The sequence below is a fragment of the Pinus tabuliformis genome, chromosome 3_2 (assembly GCF_031772625.1).
Source record: "Pinus tabuliformis cultivar Carrire ecotype Pingquan chromosome 3_2, CPIR1, whole genome shotgun sequence".
Lineage (NCBI taxonomy): Eukaryota > Viridiplantae > Streptophyta > Pinopsida > Pinales > Pinaceae > Pinus > Pinus tabuliformis.
The window spans coordinates 474919771-474942354 of NC_142302.1; the positions used below are offsets into that span (position 1 = coordinate 474919771).

The 22584-nt window shown below is 37.1% G+C and overlaps 1 protein-coding gene across 1 annotated transcript in view; it reads left to right on the forward strand.

Moving 5' to 3' along the window:
• Positions 1 to 22584, forward strand: part of SAMTL (mitochondrial substrate carrier family protein) — a 258027-nt gene that overhangs the window by 89847 nt on the left and 145596 nt on the right. The window contains exon 3 of the mRNA XM_089416583.1: positions 7618 to 7762. Within this exon, the coding sequence (XP_089272709.1) occupies positions 7618 to 7762 (145 nt within the window). The remainder of the gene's footprint in view (positions 1 to 7617; positions 7763 to 22584) is intronic.

The window sequence follows — 22584 nt, forward strand, 5'->3', positions numbered from 1 at the left end:
CCAATTTTGCGACACAACATGATCTAGTAGACCAAGTGATTTGTAATAAAATAATTTAGCCAACTAGCTTAAATTATTCACAAATCACTTTTACATAAGACTCTACTAAAACACTAGGACTCACTTAAGGTTTTGACGATAAATTCCAACCTAGCTTTGGGGTGAGGTTGGAGGGAAAAAATCTGCCAATCATTCGTGTTTAGAAACATAGATGAATCAGTGAGATGAAAAACCTTCGATGATGAAATTCATCACCAAAATAATAGGCTTACTTAGGTTGTTACATACATATATGGTCTTACCAGCATCATTTACATGAAAAAATTGTAGAATGGGTTTACAATGACACAATCGCTGATGGCTGATGATCTCGATCTTTGAAGAAATTGGTACACTTGCTTCCTTGGAACTTTGACAAAATGTGTGCAACATCTGACTCCATATGGGGACACGTTGCTTCCATGAAGTAACGTGAGAATCCCAAAATCCTACATCTAAGAAAACAGAGGTCCATCAAATAGATATCCATTCAAAATCATCATGCATACATAGAACATTCGCTGGAATAGAGAAATTTTACTCTAACAAACTGGGAAATATAACTTAAATGCTTGAAATAAAACTAGCTAACTACATAAATGAAAAGGAGTAGGGTTAGAGATACTATACAAAGGATGCCCCATGGCATCAGACGTCTTCGAGATAGTGCATATTGAGCATCTGCCCACTTTCAGGGTGATCTGTGGGTTGCTTCTCAAATGTGCCACACTGAATTCTGAATATACTAGGACTTTGACTTTTTCGAATATCAAGATGCTCTCTGCCATCAGATGCATCAAACCTCTTTCTTCTTCTTTTTTGCTTTTTATTTTTGTTTCCGGCAGACAATGACGCTAATAATGGGGCTCACGTAGATTTTCCGTCTTGATCTCGAAACTGCTCGGATGAAAAATCTGAGGCATGCCCAATTCTATCTTGGATATATTTTGTTAATGGAGATACATAGGCTTGATCTTTCCAATTTTCCTTTTCAACCATGGCACTTCCAATTGACTAGTCTTGAATGGTGCAATTGACCTTCTTGTAATGAGATAAGAACTATTTTGGCGGACTGGGAGATCTGTGAGTCGTGAAAAACCCTTTGTGCTTGCACCCAGGATCCTTCGGTCTGAGCTGAAGTCTCGAAACCTGTATCTTTTCCATCATTTGTAGCTTATTTTGAGGAGTGTTCTTTTCAATTTTGATGGCGTCCATTTGGTTAGAGTGTTCAACCTTTATAGCACTGATTTCTTTGGAATGGCTTTCCTCCATGATCAACAACTTATTCTGAAGGCATATCTGACCAACCTCCATATCTTGTATTACTTTGTCATTAACTGCTTTCATGCTAATCAAGTGATTTTGCATATTGGACATCATAGCTTCCATCTCTTGAGTACACTTTTCCTCAATGGTGGTTACTTGATTGGAGTGATTAATTTTCATGACCTTTAGCTCCTCGTCATGTTTTTCTTCCATAGCTAATAACCTGCTTTGAAAACCGATTTCCATGTCCTTTTTTACTTTATTATGATTTACTTGAATAGAATCAATTTCTTCCTTATGATTTGTTTCCACGGTGACCAGATAACTTTGCATGGTGACCATTTGATTAGAATGATTAATTTCCATGGTTTTCAGATCCTCAACATGCTGCTCTTCTATGGCTAATAATCTGTTCTGAAGACTGGCCTCCCTGTCTTGAATAGAGCTTATTTCTTTCTTATGATTTTCTTTTATGGAGCTTAGCTCTTCAACATGCTTTTTCTCAATAGCCATCCAGCCAATGTGAAGGGATTTCATTTCCTTGGAGTGATCTGCTAACAATTTCTCTTGTTTAAGCTCCATAGTTCTCATCCACTGAGCTTGATTGAATTGCATGTCTCTAAGTGGTTGAGTTAATTTCCTGATAAAATCCCCCTGATCACTTGTTCCTGCCTTTCCACTATCTCATATTTTGATTGCAAAGGCACAAATGGATTCATCATGAAAGTGGTCACAAGGTCTACAATGTGGCACTTCTTTATCATTATCATGTTCCAACTCATTCTCTTGCAACTTCTTCATTCGATTCTCTATATCAATGAATTGATTTCTTTGCTCATATCTCATAATTTTAATGACTTTTGTTAATTCCTAAATCCCATATTCTTTTTCTGAAAGGTCATGAGGATAACATCAAGTGTTAGTAAAACAACAAGGGGCGAACATGTCACCCATGATGACTTGCTTAAGGGAAAATGAAGCTAATGGATGTCAGAGGGAGAGATACTTGTTCAAGAAAAACAAAAGATCCACAAGAAGAGAGCTCCTCGCAAAAATTCCTATAAGAAATGAAACAAGTGGCGTCGCCACTTGAACATGAATCTAGCTTCAGGATTCAAAAAGGAAAAAAACCGAAAAGTTAGTTAAGGATCAAGCAGATGGATATCAAGTAGAGCTTCCTGTCTGAGAAAAACGGATGAAAAGTGGAGTCGTCACCCAAACAAGAAACCAACCGGAATGTCTAGGTGGTAGAGGTGCAGATAAACAAGGCGAAAGGATTAGTGAGAAGAGAAAAGATAAGGCGATGAAAGATGATGAAAGAAAGGTGCCAAAAAATGTTGTGGAATTGCTAGCTTAAGATGATTAGAAGATTTTGAAGATTAAGAAGAATGTCGCAAATGTCAGCAACAAGAAACTTGTCCTCGACAACGGCACCATAAAATGTTGTGAATTAGATTGTACAGGGATTGCAACAATGACTCAGGTCGGGGGCTATCACCCTGATCTCCGTCCTCTCCGTTCTAGCTGTCTCCCACAACAGGCTATGGGGGGTAGTCCCTCTGGAAATGTGAAAGCGAGGGACAAGTTGGTATCCAACAAGTCCAAGAGACATAGTTGAGTGGCCTAGCTACCTGGTTAAATTTAGCAAGATCTTAAGAATTAGATTAAATTCAAATATGAGACTAGTGCCTTATGGAGTCAAAACTCTTGCTTATTATTAAATTATGACCAAGTAACCAGATGGACAGTTGCTGCTTAGATGCTTCACTGGCCTATATGCAATGCAAATCCTAAGACCTAGGTGTGATGCAAAGATCTTGGTTACTTTCTACTTAAATGCCTAATCTAAGTATGACCTTCCCTTAACTATTTTGAAGCTAAGCTCCAAGGTAGGTTGTGTGAAGGATGCCAATAGGAAGCAAGAAAAGGCTTGATTAATGATACCTTCTGTTAGACTCTTATCACCTGATGCCTCCGACGCTGCAGAGACTGTGGCTCTGACGATTGCAAGGTCATCACGTTAACCGCCGAAGAGTTGCTAAGCCCCTCAAGCTAGATGAGAAGGGTGACCCTAGATGTCTATCAACCAAGCTTATGCTTGGAGGTAAAATTATTAATGCAACTAGGCCCGAGATGCTTATGCAAAGGATGTGAGTGAACCTTGAGTTGAGATTGTTTAACTGTTTAAGTACTTGAGTTATGATCACTTATTATGACAAGAGTACTTAATGATGAATTATAAAACAATCCTACAACCAAGAATGTGCTGAATTATTAAGTGCGAATATTAAACACTCCAAAGATGAACTATGAATTCCATGGTTATTGTGAAATGTTCAATATATGAAGTCTGTATTGAGGCTCATCTTTGTATCCAAGTGGCATTTGAAATGGTACTGCTAATCCATGCTCAACTCTATGATATCGAGAATTTTTCCATACATTAAATGGAGATTGCTATATGCTTAACGAATCACACTGTAAGAAGTCGACATTACTCCTCAGAGGAAAGAAATCTCCGGTTCAATCTTACTACATTTTGACCTTTGTAAAGCATTATCATTTGAAAATGTTGTTCTCCTAAAGTGAAGGAAAAGTCTGAAGTTCAAAGCAATCTTCAAGGCATATATTTGATGAGTATAAGAAGATCAATTATTGGAACATGATAATAATCCTTTTGGTAGACCGGAAGTCTGATATTGTTGTGGTTACTATGATTTGCATTTATGAAGCGTGATTCGAGATTGATTTTTTTGTTAATAGTTGATGAACCCCTTTCTATAGATAAAAGACCTATAGTCGAAATGCATTGAAGCCGACCTTACTAATATGATATATATTCTCTATTATAAGAGGAACGAAAATTGTAAATCCAAAATATGTAAAATGTTTAAAGGCACTGACATATGTCTAATGATCTTCCTTTGAGTAGTCAAACAATGATGGGTGGCTTAGTATCTCATTAATGAACGGTTAAGTTGCAAAGAATTGGTGTTTGAATCAACACTAGAAACTTTTTTTTGAAGGTTTGCTAAACTTAAGGATGATACTTGTCTTAAAGACCAATGTCTCTCTTGATAAGTTCTGACCAATGTTTTAAAAAACGGCCGAGGCGACTCTGACTCGACCGAGCCAGTTCGAGCCAATGCCTGGCCGGGTCGGCTCGGTGCCCGAAACGGAACGACTGGCTGGGTTGTTATTGAGCCGGCTGAGCTAGTCATCGACTCGGCTGACTCGGTAACAACTTGGCCAGCTTGATAACAACTCTGCGGGCTCGGTAACAACCCGGTCGGCTCGACTCTTTGAAAAAGATCCTGAAGCACATTTGTCAAAAGTTGTTCCGCCTCCTACATATCAACGGTTGGGTTGTTGTTTATTGCATATTTATAGCCCTAAAGTAATCTATCACTGTGAGAAAGTTTTGAAAATTACAAGGCTGAAGTATGGTTATCCTAGTGGCATGAATTAGAAAACTGAAACAATGCATTGAGCCATACAATGTTTTTAAAAAGGCAAACGTTTTGGCAATGGACTAATAGATACATATTTACGTTTGATTGTTTTGGAGCTTGACCAAAACAAAATCAAGGGTTTTGAGACTTCATTAGGGGAAGATTTCTTGAAATCATCTCCAGCAGTCTATGTAGAAGCATGAGACATGCCGCTTGTAGCAAAGGCACAAATTTGAAGACATCTGTTGATCAATTCATTGGCTTATTATTTGGGAAGCTATGATTGGTTGCAGAGAATTGGTATTATTGTTGTTGCAGTCTAGTGATTGCCCTTGCGCTGAAGTAGAAAAGAATCCTGGCATTGGTAGCTAAGTATGAACTTTGTATTGGACAGTGCACTGGGTGCCATTTTGATATAATGGATATATTCATGAGCCTACTTTGATCATATGTTGTCTTCTCTCTATATTCTAAAGCTTAGTGTTTGGAAACATGAATGAAAATCTTTAAAATGGAAACATGGGTCTAACTGGCTATAAACCAACCAGTTTATGACAGAACCAGCTAGTTTTCCCATAATTTGGCTAGGTTCGTCATAAACCGACTGCTTATTGCCAGGGTCGCTGCGAACCCCACAAAATGTGGTTTCGGGAGTTTTGAAGCAATTTTGAGGGAAACTTGGGTTGTTTCTCTCCAAAAACAATGCTTCCAAGAAAAGCATACCTCTAAGAAAAGCATACCTCCCATCTCATTTGCCTAACACATCTAAACCCTAGCAACACTGACAATCAATGGTAATGTTAAAAGTGACATTTCCTTTATCTTAATTTTCATCCTTTTACTTAAATTTTTAACATTACCATGAAATGACTCAGGATGTTTGAGAGTAGTTTTGACCTCAATGGATTTCATATGGAAAAACTAGAATTTTAGATTTCTCTCAAAATTCAGCGGACTTAATGGTTTTTAGGATTTCATGGTTTGGGGGTTTGCAATGTTTCCATTTGATTTTGTCATGCATGAGGGTATGCGATTGGTATTTGATCAAGAGCATGAAGCCCTTTAAGTACCCTGATGTTGGTGGCATTGATTGTTGAACTTTGTTGATGTTGGTTGTATTGATTGTTGAATTCCTCTATGATGGCCTTAACAAAAATGTACCCTTCACTCAAAGGAAAATAATTGGTTAGGCATGCTAAGCTTTTTCTACCACATTATAAGGTTGAGGAGATGAACTCTTCACTCAAACCAAAATCATTGGTTAGGCATGTTAAAGTTTTTCAATTTCTATCATATTATAAGGTTGAGCAATCCAAGTCTGAAGATTTTGAGCTAGATGATGTTTATGTATCTCTTGTTGATGATCACATTTTTAGTAGCGCTGAATCAATGATGAGTTTCATGAGTGATCATGTTGATCAATGATTTGTAGTTTTCATGTCTAGTTTTGCTGCTACTACTACCACTACTACTGAGGTTGCAGAAGAGTCTTAGGAGTCCTAAAAGACGAATCAGACTTGTCATAAAATGAAAAATGGCAAATTGCCTGGTATGGATGGATTTCCATGAGAATTCTTTAAGAGAATGTGGAGAAGGTAATTGGGAAACACATGTTGTGGCTATGGCATGGGAGGTTTTCCTACAGTAAGAATGGGTGAGCTCCAAAATCAAGGTTTTCTTATGCTCATTCCTAAGAATTCGAATTTCAGCTAGAGATTCTATTAGTGCATGACACCTATAATACTATAGAATGTTTCTTACAAGATTCTTGCCAAAGTGCTTGCTTTGAGGGTCAAAAAGTTAGCAGTGCAGATTGTTTGTCTTGAACAAACATGTTTTCTTCAGGGCAGAGTTGTTCTTGATACAGCCCTGACGGCATGGAAGAGTATAGAATGGGCTAAGGAGACTGGTCATCAGATCCTTTTGCTTAAAATTGATTTGGATTGGTTTTATTAGGATTGCTTAAAATTGATTTGGATTGGTATTATTAGGATGGCATAGTATGTAAGTCTTGATATTAGATATGTTAAGAACATGGTGACGCGATGTTGTATGTAAATATAGCCCACATTCACATCTAAATACTTAAGCGTGCATGCTTAATTGCATTATATAATAACATCCGATAAAGCACTGAATTATGAATGGGTCCATTGTCCAGTAAGGGAGCTTTTGATCTACTCCACCCAAGGACATATAATGCTTGTATTATTCAGTGGGAAAAATATAGGTGGTTTCAAATCTCTTTCCTATTGCAATGATGTCATTCTCAATGATTATAGATGCTGCATGATGTATCTATTGAATGGTTAGGGCATGCCGCACTGTTAATTAGTTAAAAGGTTTTCCACCTAATACCACTTTTACATGGCATGCATTTCTTTAAATGCTGATTGAGATGATAGACAACAATGCTCACACTGAATGCCACTTAAAATCTAAGAGGTTATGATTAAATTGCTTAGAATCTGGGTGGATAGTGCTACCATAATGATTGCAGGATTTGGTGACTATCATAGGTGTCTTTAGTCTACTCAACTGACTTGCTGTTGATTCTGTTATCCCCATTATTACTGCCAACAGAGTCTACTAACATATGGTGTGCTTCAGCTTGTAGGAGTGGGAAATTAGCTATTATTTCTCTTTTTTATTTTTTATTTTTTATTTCCCCATTTTGTATACTAAGCTTTGAGCTGCAGAATCTTCTATTTTTAATTTGCATGAGTTAATATGTTTAATTAGCAAACAGCAGATGACTCTATTTATGAAAATCTACATGCTAGATGTACCTGAGGAAAGATTAAGTTATTTTGTGCTGAGCTCCAGTGCTATCCTAATTTGGATGGTCATGTTGATGTAGGAGCCTCTGGTTTGAGGCTGCAACTGTGGTAGCTGTAGCCCCACCTGTTGTAATTCCAGCGGGAAGTGTTCTCAAGTCAGCACTAGCTGGAGGCCTCTCCTGTGCACTTTCTACATCTTTGATGCATCCACTTGACACAATGAAGGCAAGTTTTTAGTTTCATCTTTCATTAGAAAGTGTTAAGAGAATGTATGTTTTGTGTGCACTTATGTAGTTATCTATGTATATGCATATAATATAATTTATTAATGTTAGAGGGAGGTAGAATTTAGTTATTTCATTATGATATTTGCCGTTTGAATTGTATTTTTCTATAATATTTTTTAGTGAGATCAGGTTTTTGTATGACCAGAATCAATTATATACAGGTTGTTGTCGCACAAAGTGTCTAGGCACTGCGACAATGCTCAGAGTAAGGGCTGTCACTCTAATCCTTATAACCTGTGGAACGCAGGCTTTAGGAGATTTTAATGATGAACAACTTGATGAATTTAAAGCGAGTCTCGGTCAATTGAGATAGATAGATTGAAATAAGAGACAAGCACAAGATATAAATGACTACAGACCAGGGCCTTTATATTTGAATTAACCATGGACTAAATAAAACAAGTTATCTAGAGCATTTTATAGTGTGGCAAAACGACGATCATGAACAATTAATTGTAAAATGCCCAAAACTTTAGCATACAAGATGATCTAGCAAAATTAATCTTTTTCCAATAGTGAATATGATTTAAAACATTTATCGCACCTTAACCATAGAAAAATTATGAAAATTTAAGATTTTGCACTTAGAACCAAAAAATGTCAAGGAAATTTAAATTAGCATCTTAATTATTCCTTAGACAATTTGATTTAATGTGAAAAATGAAGAAGTAAAATAAATCAAAGGGTTAATAAATTAAAATTTTAATGGGCCATAGGCCACATTAAAATTTTTAATGTGAAAGTGCAAATCCCTGTAATTTTTTTTTTTTGGTCTAATTTTAAAATTTTAGAATTTTTTTTTTTTATGATTTTCTAGTTTTAGAATTTTTTATATTTTTTGAATGTAAATAAAAAAAAAAAAATAAAAAAAAAATAAAAATAAAAATCATAAATTAAAAAAAAAAATCGAAATAAAATAAAATCAAAATATTAAAAAATAAAATCCAAAAAAAATGAATTCAACTAAAATTTAAAATTTACAAAACCCAAACCTAAGCTAACATAGAAAGACAAATAATAATGGAAGTCTAAACCTAAAGCATAAAAGGGAAATCACGTTTGTCGTTTTTGTTTGTAGGTTTGAAATGGTTCGACGACGGTGTAAGGACGGAGGAGATGGAGTTCGGAGGAGCTTTCAAGCAGTTCGACGGTGGTTGCAAGTGAGGAGACAGAGCCATGTATGGAGAGAAGAGGTCATGATTTGTAGTGGGAGCTTGCGGATGGCAGCAGTAAAAGGACGCCGCAGGTATGGAGGGTTCAAAATGGAGCGAGAGCTCTCGACGAAGAAAGGAGATGGAAGCAAGGGTAGCAGGCTGATGGAGGAGGGAGTCACGTGGATAATGAAAGACACAACAGGGAGGTAGTACGCTGCAGGTTGATGGGGGTAGCGAGCAGGGGAGGATTGAGCTAGGATGAGCGGAGAGTTGAAGGCCGAAGGTGAGAGAGGGAGGAGCAAATCGTTGGAAAATAAGAAGAAGCACTATGATAGCAGTAAGAGATTATGCAAATTTGCCCAAAAAATTCCGAATTTTGTAGCAAAGAAAGTAGAAACCCCAGGCAACAGACAAAATGATAGCCAAAGAACCGAAGAAAAATCTCCAGGAAACTCTGATTAAGTTGATATATTCGGCTTCAGATTTATCAGTGAAACCCTTGTAAAATTATTTATAGATTTAAAAAAACCCTTGGACTTCAATAAAGGCTGGATAATATCCATGCAAAAATGATTTTGAGGCCAGAGCTTACCCTCCCGGGCCTAGATCTAGCTTCAAATCAAACTTCACCTTTAGATCTGCAACCTGTACCTGAAAACAAAAAACACAAAAAATCCAAATATACAAAAAACAAATAAAACCCCAGAAATCCAAGTCAGAAAACCAAGAAAAAATAATTTTGTTTTACAGATCTATTCACGAATGGTAGATCTATCTGATCTGAGGAGTGTGAGTCCAACTTCGTTCCCAGATTTGATAATCTAAGGCTTTCAACAACCAAATTTATCAATTTTGTACTTTTTTTTTTCTTAGCTTGAAATCCTTTATGCATCACCAATAAAAATCTTATGATAAGCCCAGGATCAAATTTGATTGGGATATTTAGAAAACACAGATTGAGAGTTGGCTGGTCCAACTGAAAACTTCCCCTAGTGCCCGAGGATCTAGAATCGAGATTTTCCTGCAAAGCTCAATCCAATCATCAAAATAGAGCGCGAAAATAATAGTAAAATTCAGATAAATAGAGATACCTTCTATTACATTCAAAATTTAAATTATCATTTAAACCCCAACAACTGAGCAAGATACCTGTACTCAAATCACTCTTTCAAAAGCTATCATCAATGGCTAAAAAAAAGTGTACACTTGAAAATGACACATTTTACAGTATTTCCATGAAGAGTAACACCAACGAAAATTAACACCAAAGTCTTTATTTATTATTCAGAAAAAAATTATACAAGAGCTTTTTGCTTAGCACACGCACAAAAATCGGATGGATCAACTGACAAATGACCTGCTATTTAAAGATAAATCCTCCAACAACTAGTTCAAGTGATCCTCGTCAAAGCAATCTCGATTGTTGATGAGGATTAAAATTTCTTTTAATCTCGTCCGTTGAAATATTAAATTCTTGAGGAAATTCGAATTTTTCAATTAAATGCATTTTAATTAACTCAAAAGTAAAAATTTTGAGTTAATTTCCTCAAAAATTTGACTTTGACTTAATCCCTAGGGACCAAAGGCTTAAAATTTAGCAAAATAATTAATTTACCATAGTCCCGAGACCTTTTAAATTTTGATTTTTAAGGACCGACGAATTTTGCTTAGGAGAATTTAAATTTGCCTAGGACCTAGAATTAATTAAATTTATGGTTTAGGATTTTAATTAATTTTTGGCCAGAAAATTTAATTAATTAACCTATGAGGGGATAAATTATTTTTCCAACTTTCAAGACACTTTACATCATAATTTTCATTTTTTTACATCATAAGGGGGAAAACCCATCTGTAATAGACCCTCACAAACTACCCATTTCTGCGACACAAATATAATTCAGCAGACCAAGCAATTTGTAATAAAATAACCTAACCAAATAGTTAGGATTATTCTCAAATCACTTTTACATAGACTCGATCTACAACACTAGGACTCGCCTAAGATCCCAGTGACAAAATACATTTCGGCTTAGGGGTGAGACTGAAGGAAGACTCTGCCGAATATCCAAGAATGGATCGGCGAGACAAAAAACTCCCAGAATGTAGATCGTCACTAGAAAATAGGCAATTACATACATGACACAATTCTGCTTAGATTATTTACACCATATACATGCAGAATGGGTTTACATTATAACATGATGATTAGGCTGATGATGATAGTTGGACGACACAGACACATCGATTAGACGCTATCCCTTTTGCGAAAAAAGGGGGTTTACTGCTACAGGTTGTTGACACGTAGTGGTTAACATCTGGCTCTACTTGGGGACACGTTGCTGCACCGGAGGAATGTGAGAATTTAGAATTTGCATCCATGCAACACACAATATAACATAAGTAGCGTCCATCCAAAAATCATCATATAATTTTAAGCACGGGAAAGATATAAGCTCTTCATTTATTAACTAGTCTAACAACATGAAAAACATAAATCTACCTACAAAATAAAATACTGAAATAAAAGGGGTAGGGTTAGGAATACAATACAAAGGATGCCCCATGGCATCAGATACGTTCAATGTAGTGCATGCTGAGCATTTGCCTGCTTTCAGGCAAATCTATAGGCTGCTTTTCAGATGTGCCATTTTCAATCGTGCATATGGTAGGACTCTTCCTTCTCTGAAAATTAAGCCGTTTGGATCCGTCTTCTGCAGAATTTACTTGAAAACCCTGAAACTTATCCAAATTATTTAGAAAGTGAATAACACGTGTTTCATTATCAAAAGTCCGCCCATGTTCAGATTTATCTGGGATAGAAGGTGTAAAAATGATATCTGTCCTAGTTTTATCTTCAATTAATTTATCAGACAACTGCATGGTAAAAGCAACAACATCTAACTCATCAGCTAAACAATTTTTCTCCCTTGGGATAGCTTCAAGATTGATGGCATCAAAATACTCCATGGTATCCCACAGAACATTCCTATAATTTTTTAATCTCTAATTTTGTCATGTGAATTTATTTTTAATTTGCATGATAACTAAGTCTAAATCACTCTTGATACTTAACAATTTAACTTTCAAAGCTTTTGCCAATTCAATACCCAACAAGAAGGCTTCATATCCAGCGACATTGTTGGTTGCTTCAAATTCTAATCGATAGGCAAATTTGAAAATATGACCAAGGATAGATTTTAGGACAATCCCTGCACCTTTACCATGCCTAGATGCCGCACCATTAATGTATAAATACCAAACCTTATCTTTTAAATTACCCACTTTTTCTTCAAACTTGGCCTCCAAGGGAATGATATAATTAGACAGGATAGCATGATTCCCTAGGGTAGGTTGTTCACTTATGATTTCATTGTGGGGACTTTTAGGATCTTCGACATGGAATCTCCTTTCATGTTCTCTATTTAATTTAATCCTTGACCATTAGGGGAAGGAATCGTAGCATATGACCAATTCATTTGAATGCCTCCACCTAAATCAGAGGCCCATTTCCTAGACAAAAGCATACCCCAAGCATCAGGCACGTTGACCACAACTATGTCCATGACAATCATGATATCAGGGTAGACAAACAGATGGACTTGTAAGTCCTTAATCAACCCATGGACTTCAATTTTCTTCGAATCCATGGCACATATGTTGTAGTAAGGCCTAGATACCCTTAAGTTAAGCTGCTCCATGACTCTCTTAGTCATCACACAATCGAAAGCACCAAAGTCAAGCATGCAGTTATATAACTGATAATTATTAACAAGCAAAGTAATGAAAAAAAGAGAATGACCTTTGTTATCAGATTTCATACTTTGCAAATACACAAGAGCATCCTCGTAGAAAGCCTCATGAGTTTCCTCTTGAGTTGCATTCACCTGGGTATTGCCAATAGCACTTAGTAACTTGGCCTTCGGGGAGGGGATCTTCACTATTTCAGTGACAGGAACCAAAACTTTAGAATTATTAAACCAACATCCTAAATCAATATTCATACCAGAAGCTGATCCGGGGTTATGACTTCGAGAATTCATTTGATTATCATTTTGACTTCTTCTCTGATAGGTTAGCCTCTTGTCCTTATCAATTTCAAGAACTTGCTTAGGAGGAGGCTCCTCACTAAAAAGCTTAACGAAGACATCAGTTTCTTGACCAAAATTATTAATGCTCTATGAAGATGTGAAAGGTCTGATTGGTTGACTATTTCCCTTGACCTCTTCCCAATTCTTGTGCGATAAATGATATTCTTTACCAACCACATTTATCTGGTTGCTTGCCCCAAGCATTTGATGATGCATGATTCTCTTGATAGTAGGAGAAGTGGCTTCTTCATGAAGCTCATCACAGGCTCTACAATAAGGCGGGGTATCCTCCACAAGATTATTCATTTCAAGAGGGTGAGGAGGCCTCTGCTCACTGGACTGACCTTTCGTTTGCCAATTATTTCGATTATTATTATTATTATTCTGACCCCTAGGTTGAGCTCGTTCCATTTGAATCAACCTAGACTGTAATGCAGTTATCTCCTTAGCATGATCAACAATCATCCTAGCTTGATTTAACTACATATTTTCTAACTTCTTAAGCAATTGTTGCACAGATTCTTCTTCAGATTCCTTTTCCTTTCCTTTAGGTTCTTTTAATTTAACAATAGATCTATCAAGCCCAGGAACTTTAGATTTGCCAGAAGCCTTCTTATCTTTTTCCAGCTCTTCAGCTGTGATTTGACAAGCCTTGTAATCACCAGGCTTGGACCTTCTTAGTTCATAAGAAGTGTCACAATTGAAAGCATCAAGATAGTGTTCAAGAAGCATTGTCTCATTTGGTTTATAATCAGTGGATATTTCTTTAACCATACCATTAAACCTTCTATTAAATTCTTCACACATCTCATTTTCTTTCTTTTTAATGACGCTAATGGATTTTGCTAGAAATCGATCTTTTTTCTTATCACCAAATTTCTCTTTAAAAGCATTAAGGAGGGAATCATATGAATCAATGATATGATCAAGCCCATCCCTAAACCAATCCATAGCATCTTGCTCAAGGGTCAAGACGAAGGATTTTATTTGCACATCCTCATAATTTTGAGCTAAAGCGAATTTAGCCCACCAATTCTGAAAAGCATATAAATGATTTTTAACAATGATTGCATTATTTCCTTGCAAAGCGGGGAGCTTGTCTAGACCAGTATTAGGAAGGTTATGGGGATAACCCTGGATGTTAGCAAAGTTAAGAGGCTGATAGATATCCATGATGTCAGGAACGGGATGATTCAAGAAGAGTGAATGGATGTCATGGAGAGCTTCCTGGCCGAGATTGTCAAGGAGTGTACGAGAAGAGAGCTTGTGTAATCTGGCTCTGAGAGCCCTTTAAGGATCCGTAGCAGGATTAGCCAAGCTACTTGGGTTCCTCCTAGTACATGCCATTGTAGAAGATGAAGGAAGTGGAGTTGCCACCCGGACAGAAATCTAACTTAGACACGGAAGATGATATGAGATGAAGATGGAAGGATCAAATGATGAGAAGAGATGAGAGGACCAAGGACAAACAACTCTGTCCCTGGAAACGACGCCAAAAAATGTTGTCGCACGAAGTGTCTAGGCACCGCGACAATGCTTAGAGTAAGGGCTGTCACTCTAATCCTTACTCACTCCGTTTAGACTCTCTCCTAGACAAGTCATGGGGGGTAGTCCCTAAGGTGAACAGATGAGGATAACCTGTGGAACATAGGCTTTAGGAGATTTTAATGATGAACAACTTGATGAAATTAAAACGAGTCTCGGTCAATTGAGATAGATAGATTGAAATAAGACACAATCACAAGATATAAATGACTACAAACCAGTGCCTTTATATTTGAATTAACCATAGACTAAATAAAACAAGTTATCCAGAGCGATTTATAGTGCGGAAAAGCGACAATCATGAACAATTAATTGTAAAATGCCCAAAACTTTAGCATACAGGACGATCTAGCAAGGCTCCAAAGCACGAGTGTTCCACTAGAAGCATCCAACACATCTCCTCCATAAGCATATAAGTCTCCATTACTCCTCTAAAAAGCCATGTGTTGTCAATTGTACCTACATGATCACTCCCTCAACCCAAGTATCCTATGTCAAGTATAAATGCAAGCAACCAAGTGTGCCCATGCGAACTAGAGTTCAACGTTCTCCTCCAAAATGCCCAATGCTCCTCCAAAGCAAGGTGCCTTCCAATGAAGCAAGCAACCCTCCATGTGACTATTGTGATGAAAGTCACCAAGCTCCATAGCTCTCCAACATTGCAAGGAAGAATGCTGCACAAACATTCATATAGGCTCTAGCAATCAAAGAGCAAGTCGACTCCATTGTATTTGTCCATCATGGAACAACAAAGGGTCATTCATAAACCATGCACCCTACATCACTTGAAGCACCCCGAACATGTTGTAAACAACTTCAGAGTAACCCTAAAAGCTAAAAACTATGCCTAACTGAGCACTTCGGATAGTTGTTCTCTTTATTAAAGTCATTGCAACTTCAGTTTGTTGTTCCTCTATATAGAATGAGCTTCATATTGAAAAATGTTCTTCTTAACAAAAATGACAACATAGTGCACATCACCATCAAGATTGCATTGCAACTTTCGTTATCTCTTTTTGTTAGTAAAATGGTAGTAGAAGCAGTGCCACTTGATATGTGAAATGAGTTATGACCTGGGTTTGACTTGTCAAACCTATCTAAGTTTTCTTATAAATTACTCGGTCAACCAAGGTTCGACTAGAGCTGACTAGATTTGGTTGATTTTGACTAAACTGATTTGACCTAGTTAAAGTGACTTGATTTGTAGTCTAGTCTAGTGAAATTGATGATTCCTAGTCAAGTCAGCATAATGTGTTAACTATGCCACTAACCTTCTACTGCGTCTTTCTAGGAACTTTGGGGATTAGGTTAGTCAAATCCACATTAACATGTTTTCCCATATATCCTACATTCAAGGATTTTGGACACATTTTCAACAGATTATCCCAACAATTTGCCACAATAACAATTAAAATTCAATGGTAATCCATCAAAACTTAGGGATTTACCTTTTTCTGTGTCTTCGAGAACATTTAGTTTATCTTTATCAAAGGGGCAAGACAAGGAGGTCTATTCACACATTAAAATCTTGTTAGGCATCACCATTTTATGAGATCCCTACCTTCACTACACCCAACATGAACCCCATTGAAAATAAAGTATTTCTGGAAGCTGTGGTGGAGATTTCCTTGATTTTATGCTAATATTTTTGAACTATCTTGTTATTTGAGAACTAGTATGATTTGATAGAATTGCTTCCTTTTTTGTTATTGGAAATACATTTATGCAACATCTTTCCCTTCTCCGTTACAATTAACTCTAGCTCTAACCTTGGCCCCTATGGGCTTATAACCTTCAAATTCTCTGTCTTGTTATTGGCTTCCTGTTAGAGATTGTTTTTCCATGTTGAAATGGTTGTCCTCAAGAACTTTTTCAACTTGGCTTAGTTGTGTCTGTAGATATTCCCTTTTCTATGGACCATGAGCAATTATATGTCTCAAGCCTCAATGGAATTCAATCATTCTTAGCATTGCTGCCTCCCTCCATGATATCCAACCTAGTTACTTGTATGGCTGATGAACCAAATTCCAAAATTTTGAGATGGTGTAAATTCATTCCTAGGATATTAATGCAAAGACTTGGTTTTACAAATTGTAGTCCAATTATTTTCGAAGAACTAGCTAGCCAGACTTGTATTTTTCTCTAAACTTTTTTGGTGGTTAAGCCAGGTGTACAAGCAAACCAAATCCAATTGTTTCTATTTATGTTTCATATCATAAAATTCCCAACATTGATTTGGAATGGGACCAATTTTGTTTTTCTTTTGGACCATGAATGTAGATTTTCTCACACACTTTATCTCTTCCCCCCTCCACCATATTGACAGCCCCTATAATAATCCATTCAACAATTGGTGGGGAGTGAGCCATCCACTTTTACACCTGTCTCTTTCCAGTTGGGTCTTTTGAAGCACATATAGAATATAATCCTCACAATGTGCCCTTAGCTAGGTGGCCTACTTAGCCTTTTTTAATACCTTTGTCTAGCACCTCTCATTCTCTTGATCCTTGGTATTTCATGAATGACTACTTGTTTATCACCATTCTTACCACCTTGATTGTTTTGGTTTCTATCTAGCATCTTTAATGAATTTGAGTAGGTGAAAAGATATGAATTGGGAAGATTAAGGTAGATTGCCTTTTTAAGGTGTACATGCTTGGGTATTTGGATTTTGATTTGCAATGTGAGATTCCTTGTGAGATCCAATTCTATTGATACTTGAGTATCCAACTTCATGTTTGTATCAATCTATCCAACTGGCAAGCGATCAAATGGCTTTGCAATATTTTTTTACAAGTTATATAGTGCTTAGGTAATATTGTGAACTCCATCCATAATGGGTTTGTTGACGAGATGCATATTTTAGAGAGAATTACTCTCTCCAAGATAGACATAGGCAATAACACCTGCAATCATCCAAGTTTCATTTGCAATGTTCCCCCAAGCAACATCCTTAGTTCCCAACACCATGCAAGTAAATCCTTTCCAAGTCCCCAAGAGCAGTGAATATTCCACCCACACTTCTCCCAATTCTTTGGATACCACTTGTAGATGTCCATATCAAGTGACTTTGTTTTGGAGAATGTATAATATTATCACTTGTTTTTTCTAGTGTTTCTGCTACATATTTAAACATGGGACTTGTCCTTATTTTAGTGTCAAATTCTCTCATCATTGTGTTTTTACAAGAGAGGGATCACTTATTTTTCTACAATGGAAATTGTTTTGTCCTTATCAGTCATATCACTTTCTCTTGGTTAAGAGAATGTCTCTCTCTCTTTCTGTAGTATATGTTTGGACCTCCTTGCAAATATTAGGTAGATATTCGTTGGGTCCATTCCTTGTTTTTTTTAGCCCACTTAATGCATATATCCCCCAAAACGATAAGAATGCACAACATTTGCATGCACAAGCCACTCTTCTAGAAGTACACAAAAGTCAATGATATTGCATGCACTCCTTATTGATTGGTTATAAGCAATCTTAGGAATAATTTGAAGATTACAACAGTGTTGATAAGAGCACTACTTGTTGAAGAGTTGACAAGACAACAAACACGGAGAATCTTTGTCAAACACACACCAAGATTGACTTGAATAAGTAGAGCTTCAATGAATATAGAGGAATTCCATAATGGCATAATTCCACGTGCATGCATTATCTTCATTGATTGTAGAATGTTGTTTCAGTAGAATCATTCACTCAGGAGGTAACGTGACAGCAAACATGAAGAGTCATCCACAATATTCTATGTCAAATAAAATGCTCACAAATGCTGACACTGATATGTTTAGTTCCTCCAAGTTAAATTCTCAATGGATGACCAAATTGAAGGTACTTGCAAATGTGAGCATGGAAAATTACTGTTAAACTTTAAACATTTCTTCGATGACGTAGCCCTAGCTTGGGTCAAGCACTCCAGATAGGTTGCCACTGCTTGCTCGTAACTATCACTTGCACATATATGTGATAAAGGCATTGGCATCACTATCCTCTTAAGCATTTGCAGAATCTATTTTCATATTTCATCATGAGAAAACCAATGATTCCTAGATTCATAACAATTGTCTAAATGGATGTTGCAATATGTATGTATGTGTGTGTGTCTGCAGGTGCACGTGTAATCCTTTTTAAGTTATATGAATGTAGTAAAACTGCTTGTTGGATCTTTATTTGGGTTTTAGCTCATGTTATTCCTTGGAATTTGTGGGGACTCCAACAAAAGACCTCACCTCTTCTCCGTAGATTGACATAATATAGCATATGAAAGATTTAAAACACAAAAGTATATATTAGCTAAAGTACTCATTGTGAGGACTTAATATACATCTAGGGAATAAATTTCCAAGAGGATTGGAGACAAAATGATTAACATGCAAAAATATGATATGTTGTTTTTTAATTTCTTCCTCTTCTATAAGATGCAAGGAAGCTTATCCTATCTATGGTCCCATATTAAAATATAAGAAGGTTACCATTGATTTAGTCCAATTATGTTGGTAGACATCCTACAATGAACATTGACCAGATTAATTTTATTTGGATGAGAATTTGGGAATGGACAACAAGATTTATTGAACTTTGAATATTCTTTGCAGTATACATGGAAGGGATGATTATGACTTGTTGTAAAACCCTAAAATTCTGTAGTTACTACTTTTGTCAGGTGGTTAGGAGGTTTTATCATATGGATACAAAGACAATTATATCTAATAGTCCTTGCCACATATGGTGTGTTACCCTTTTATGTGGCCTCTACTTGTTTTCATTTCCATTTCTTGGGTGGCCTTTCCTTTATATTTCTGTTTCCACTACTTGTGTGGCCTTGGATTTCTCTTCTCGTTTCCACTATTTTGATGGCCTTGGCTTGCTGTTTTTTCCTATTCCTCCAACACTTTGACAACTTTCACCTTTAGAGGTTTGGCAGTGGATGCAAACAAGGCCTTGACGTGTGAAAATTCTATTGCAGTTGATCTGGTAATTATTCTCCGATCCTTTAAACAATAAATAGTCCCAACAAATTAATTTACTGCAAATACTGAATAAAAGAACTAATGCAATATTCACCAATTAATAAACCATAGGAATTGAGAAAACACACACATAAAAATAGATACTGAGATTTTTGGACAAATCGTCCCTTGAAAAACCCCACTGTGCAGAAAACCAATTTTGCAGATGAGGGTTTTATTATTCTTTAGCAAATCTATAATTGAAAATTATTACAACTGCTGGCCATAAAATGACAAAGCTCTGACAAATAATTTTTCTTCACTTCAACTGACCAAATCGAATCCCTACAAATCAACTCGGCTTCCGACTAGCAATTCACACTTCCTTCTTGAATTTGCACTGGCAAACTGGAAATGCACGCTGGCATTTTTGGCAACTCGCACTACCTCTGGAAAATCGATCCTGCAAGTTATTTAGCCTCCAACAACTTGCACAACCTACTCACCGCATCCAACAAATGGCTCTGGAAACTGGGAATATTAATTGGTGCTCCAACAACTGGCACTGGCTAGCTTAGCCTCTCTTTGTAGAAATAATTTGGCCTCCTTTTGTCTCTAAGAAACTGAAAATCACTGTGAAGAATTCTCTCTGGAAAATCTCACCTCAATCACTACTGAAACCCTTACTTGTGTCAAACCCCATGCTATCAATGTGCGCTTTCTCATTCACTATCTATGTCTTCAGGATGCCCATTAATACTATGATGTATGCATCACACTGTAATATTACGGGCCATAACATAACGTCAATGAGCCGTGAGCCATCATACTATGATGTATGCATCACACTGTAATATTACGGGCCATAACATAACGTATGTGTCATATTTTAATGTGCGGGCCAGATCATAATGTATGTGACCACACTGTTCAAACTAAGATATGTGTGGGCCATACCATAATACATGCGATCATATTGTAATGTGCGGGCCATGCGATCACACTGTTCAAACTGAAATGTGTGCAGGCCGTATCGTAATACATGCAATCATATTGTAATGTGCGGGCGATGCGATCATATTGTTATGAGGAGCAAGCCACAAACATTAAACCACAAAATGCGATCTATAAGCCACAAAAACAATTCATTGAAATCATGCCACAAAGCTAATTCATAGAATGTGTGGCACAAAATCGAATCAATAAAACCTAGATGTAAACATACGAACTGCTTAAACTTTTCAAGCTGCTAGTGTGAATAAACTTGAGCCATAATGGTTGTAAATTTCTAGTTGTTGCCATGAACGATCGCGACCCTTTAGGGGAGCTGACATGAATCCTTTGAAGCCAACCTAGAACTTTTGATGGGAAACTTTAAAAATTTAAATTCAAATGATCGTTTGAATATACGTGCCTTCATAATTATTTTTTCCCAAATAAAATTGTGTCATTAATAATGACAATTTCTTTATCAATTGATTATATTAATAATAAGATCTTCTCTTCCAGTTGAATTCTTTTTGACCAATGTAAATCCTTAGGGGTTTGCTCTTGGGGACCCAGGGTTTCCCTTTGGGGAAATTCATCTGGACGCTGCCCAATTTTCAACACCATCACCTTGAGTATATCTGATCCCATACTCAGTTGTACCTCACAAATATTGCAACACATGTGTCGTTGTTGTCTAGTGCGCCCTATTCGGTTCAACGATGAACTGACTCAGAGAGTTTACCACGAAGGATATATCTATTCTGGTGTTTACCAAATTCATAAGAGAGCTAATCAATTGTTTGTATAATATGAGGTCCCAATCCTTCTCCTTAGATGTATCTATCTTCTTCCAATTAGGTATCATGGGTGTACACATGGCACTGCAATATTCCATCTTGAATCTCCTCAAGGTCTCGATGTAGTATTTCCCTTGTCCAAGGAAATTTCCCCATATGTCTGCCACACCTCCATGCCTAGAAAGTAGAGCATTAACCCCAAGTCTTTCATCTCGAACTCTGTTACAAGGTCGCTCTTGCGTTCTTTTATGAGCCCCAATGAACCTGTTAAGAACTAATCATCCACATATAGGACAATAATGAGTACCTCACCCCCAACCATCAAATAATAGAGGTTCACATTTGCCTCACTCTTTGTGAAGCCCATCCCCTGCAAGTATCTATTGATGCACTCATACCACACCTTGGGAGCTTGATTGAGCCCGTACAAAGTTGTCTTCAATATGCATAAGTGGGTTTCACTGCTGTGTGCTACAAATCCTTCTGGTTGTTCAATGTACACTTCCTCTTCCAATTCACCATTAAGGAACGTTGTCTTGACATCCATCTGATGGATTTTCCATTTCATCTGTGTTGCAAGTGAGATCACGACCCCGATTGAAGTATACCTGGCCATAGGAGCAAATGTTTCCGCATAATTTGTTCCCCCTTTCTAAGAGAACCCCTTGGCCACAAACCTCACCTTGTATTTCTTGATGCTACCATCTGCACTATGCTTGATCTTGTAGATCTAGTGCGATCCAACCACCGCCACGTCTGTTGGTCTAGGCACCACCTCCCAAACATCGTTCTACATGATTGAGGTGTACTCCTCAACCGTTGAATCCCGCCACACCTGCTGATGTGTGGCTTCCTGATAGCTGGAAGGCTTGCTATCCACTAACTAATTGATCAATGCCATGTAGCTAGTGTACCTATCTGGTTGTCTCCGCTCTCCCCTGTCTGTCCTAGGAGTCCCCACAAACTCTAAGTATTCCCGAGTGTCTGTTGAACCTCACGGTTCCTCCTGCCAAGTGTAGAAGGTGGAATTTGGACTTTCACACCCTTGCAAATTCTCTTGAACACCCGTACCTTAGCCTGTGCTTGTACTAGTAACAATACTCATTCTATCCTATCCTTGATTCCACTGTTCTACTCTTAGAGCTTTTGTTGGATGCTCAGTATGATCAACTATTGCTGGCAAATCTCTGGACCTCCGATATGCCTTGTCCTCCATGAATCGAATATCTCTCCT